This window comes from Octodon degus, unplaced genomic scaffold (genome assembly GCF_000260255.1).
Source record: "Octodon degus isolate 3935 unplaced genomic scaffold, OctDeg1.0 scaffold00028, whole genome shotgun sequence".
Taxonomy (NCBI): domain Eukaryota; kingdom Metazoa; phylum Chordata; class Mammalia; order Rodentia; family Octodontidae; genus Octodon; species Octodon degus.
This window is the reverse complement of record NW_004524604.1, coordinates 8,303,224-8,305,544: the sequence shown is the minus strand read 5'-3', so window position 1 is coordinate 8,305,544 and position 2,321 is coordinate 8,303,224. Positions and strand designations below refer to the sequence as shown.

At 43.4% G+C, this 2,321-nt stretch overlaps 1 protein-coding gene across 5 annotated transcripts in view; it reads right to left on the bottom strand.

The window, feature by feature from the left end:
- Window positions 1-2,321, bottom strand: part of Lin54 (lin-54 DREAM MuvB core complex component) — an 83,936-nt gene that overhangs the window by 16,233 nt on the left and 65,382 nt on the right. For all 5 annotated transcript variants that reach the window (XM_004629182.3, XM_023713030.1, XM_023713029.1 and 2 more), the window contains exon 5: window positions 1,629-1,845. In XM_004629182.3, coding sequence (XP_004629239.1) covers window positions 1,629-1,845 — 217 coding nt within the window. The remainder of the gene's footprint in view (window positions 1-1,628; window positions 1,846-2,321) is intronic.

Here is a 2,321-nt window from a genome sequence, read left to right as displayed (position 1 = left end):
TTTTTTTTTTTTTTTCGGAATTTATTTACTTTAATAAACACTCATCATTTGAACATAATGAATGTTTAACAAACATTTATCAGCTTCTGGTTTTTGGGTTTTTTTCAACTTCTGTTTTTGAAAAAGCAAAACAAAACCCACATACATCTCTATGTGGTTTCAGGCTGGCCTTAAAGTCACTATCTAGCACAGGCTGGCCTCAAACTTGCAGGGATCCTTTGGCCTCAGCCTTCCAAGTGCCATGATTACAGGCATGTGCCACCACACTTGAACTCAAATGCTTTTATCATTGTTGAAATATAAAGTAATGTTCCATAGAAAAACTCAGGCCCAAACTATAAATATCTTGACTCTTTCATGACATTCAGTTTTTTACAAAGTAGGTAAATATGAGAAAGGTTACATATGTGCCTGTGTTTGATGCAGGTGGTAGGAAAGATTAAACAGTAACACAGAAAACAGAAGGACTAAGAGGAATCTTAAAGGAAAACTAACAGCGAAGTAATAGAACATTTTAGTCACTTTTTATTAGCAATTATACATTTAGAAGAAGTACTACTGAAAATTAGAGAAAAGGCAATATTAAATTCTTATTTGTATCTTGCCTATTTCTCACTTCTTTTTTTTTTTTGTCTTTTTTTTTTTGGCGGAACAAGGGATTTGAACTCAGGCCCTTGTGCTTGTCAGGAAAGCGCTTATTCTACTGAGCCATCTCCCTGGACCCCTAGTTCTCATTTCAACTGATCCATATTGTATAAAGGAGCTGTGTAGCTTCAAAACTAAAATCAGTATTTTTTACTGATTATTTTATTATTTAAAATTATTTTGTCAGGGATGTAACTCAGTGGCACAAGCACCTGCCTGGCGAACTGTGTTAGTTGATATACTGTGTCAACTTGGCTGAATCAGCTCTGGCAGTTTTCAGCGTGGGGGCCTAGCCCTGCCGGTGTGCAAGGCCCAGGAATTGAGACAGGCTTCCTGCAGCCCTGCCCACCTTCCTGCCACCCTGCCTTGCTTCCGTGCAGAAGTCCCAGTCTTCAAAGGAGCTTGACCTTCGCAGCCACGCTACTTTGGAGGAGCTCTGAACTTCATTGTGGAGCGCCAGTTTTTGCAGTCAGCGCAGAAGGAAGAGAGAGGCTTGATGGACGCCGCTGCAGCTGCTGCTCCTCCTCTGCTCTTCATTGTTTTCTGCTGCATGAACTGCTGTCGTTTGCTTTGGAGCCAGTGGAATATAGACTGAATCCTCCAGTAACTGTGAGCTAAATAAGCCTTTCCTTTCTTCATTTTGAGTGTTGGGTATTTGTCCCAGCAACGAGTAAAAAGTAACTAAGACACAAGCCGAAGGTCCTGAGTTTGATTTATGGTACAAAAAAAATATTTTATTAATTAAAATAAGTAATTCCAAGTACAGTAACTGTGACTATTCAGTGTTATAGCATACCTCTAGCTACTGACCTCCAGCAGGAGGAAATGCTAGTTATATTCCACTCTGATCTATCTCATTGTCTTCTTCAGTAGCTGAAAATTCCAACCACCAACTGAAACAAGCATTTGATCAGAATTTCAGGATGAAAAGGATTGATGCTCTCTAACAAATGTGGAAGAATGTACTGCTACCTCTGACTTACCTTGCTGCAGGGGTTGGGTGTTGGTACTGGGGTTCTGGCTAGTCGGGGGGGTCGAGCTGCTGGCGGTGGTGGCAGTAACGAGGCGCACATAGTGGAATTTGCTGCCAGGCACTTGGATCTGCTGGACATTGGGTGAGGTGGCCAGAGGAATAATTGTCTTAAACTGTGATGTGCTTACACCTCCGACAGTGATAGTCTGCACAGCTGATTTCACTGCCTATTAAACAACAAGACACAACATGGCTAGCATTAATCCAGGATAAAATTTTCTTGCTCTTCAAACTTAGAACACTTACCTGTAATAAACACCATTCCTGGACTTCATCAAAAACTGCTAGAAGAGCCCAGTCCTACCGCAGGCCCCAGTGATTGTGTGGGAGAGCTTCTGGATAGCTTGCACCAGCAGGAAATGCCAGTCCAAGCCCAGATGCAGCGTGGGTGAGACCCTCTTCCACCCCCTTGGAAGCCCCTTCACCACTCAGCAGCACCCTCCCACCCACACAGTGAGAATTTCTGCTGCGTTTTGGGGACCCACATATCCAATCCTAGCCCAGGCCCGGTGAGTGTGTAGGAGAACTTCCTCTCCCACCTACATCACCTTGTCAACTCCAGACTCAGCTCAGGCCTGGACTACAGGCCTGAGGTGAAACTCTGCAGTTGCAATCCCTGCAGAGAGAGTAGGGGACAGAACCA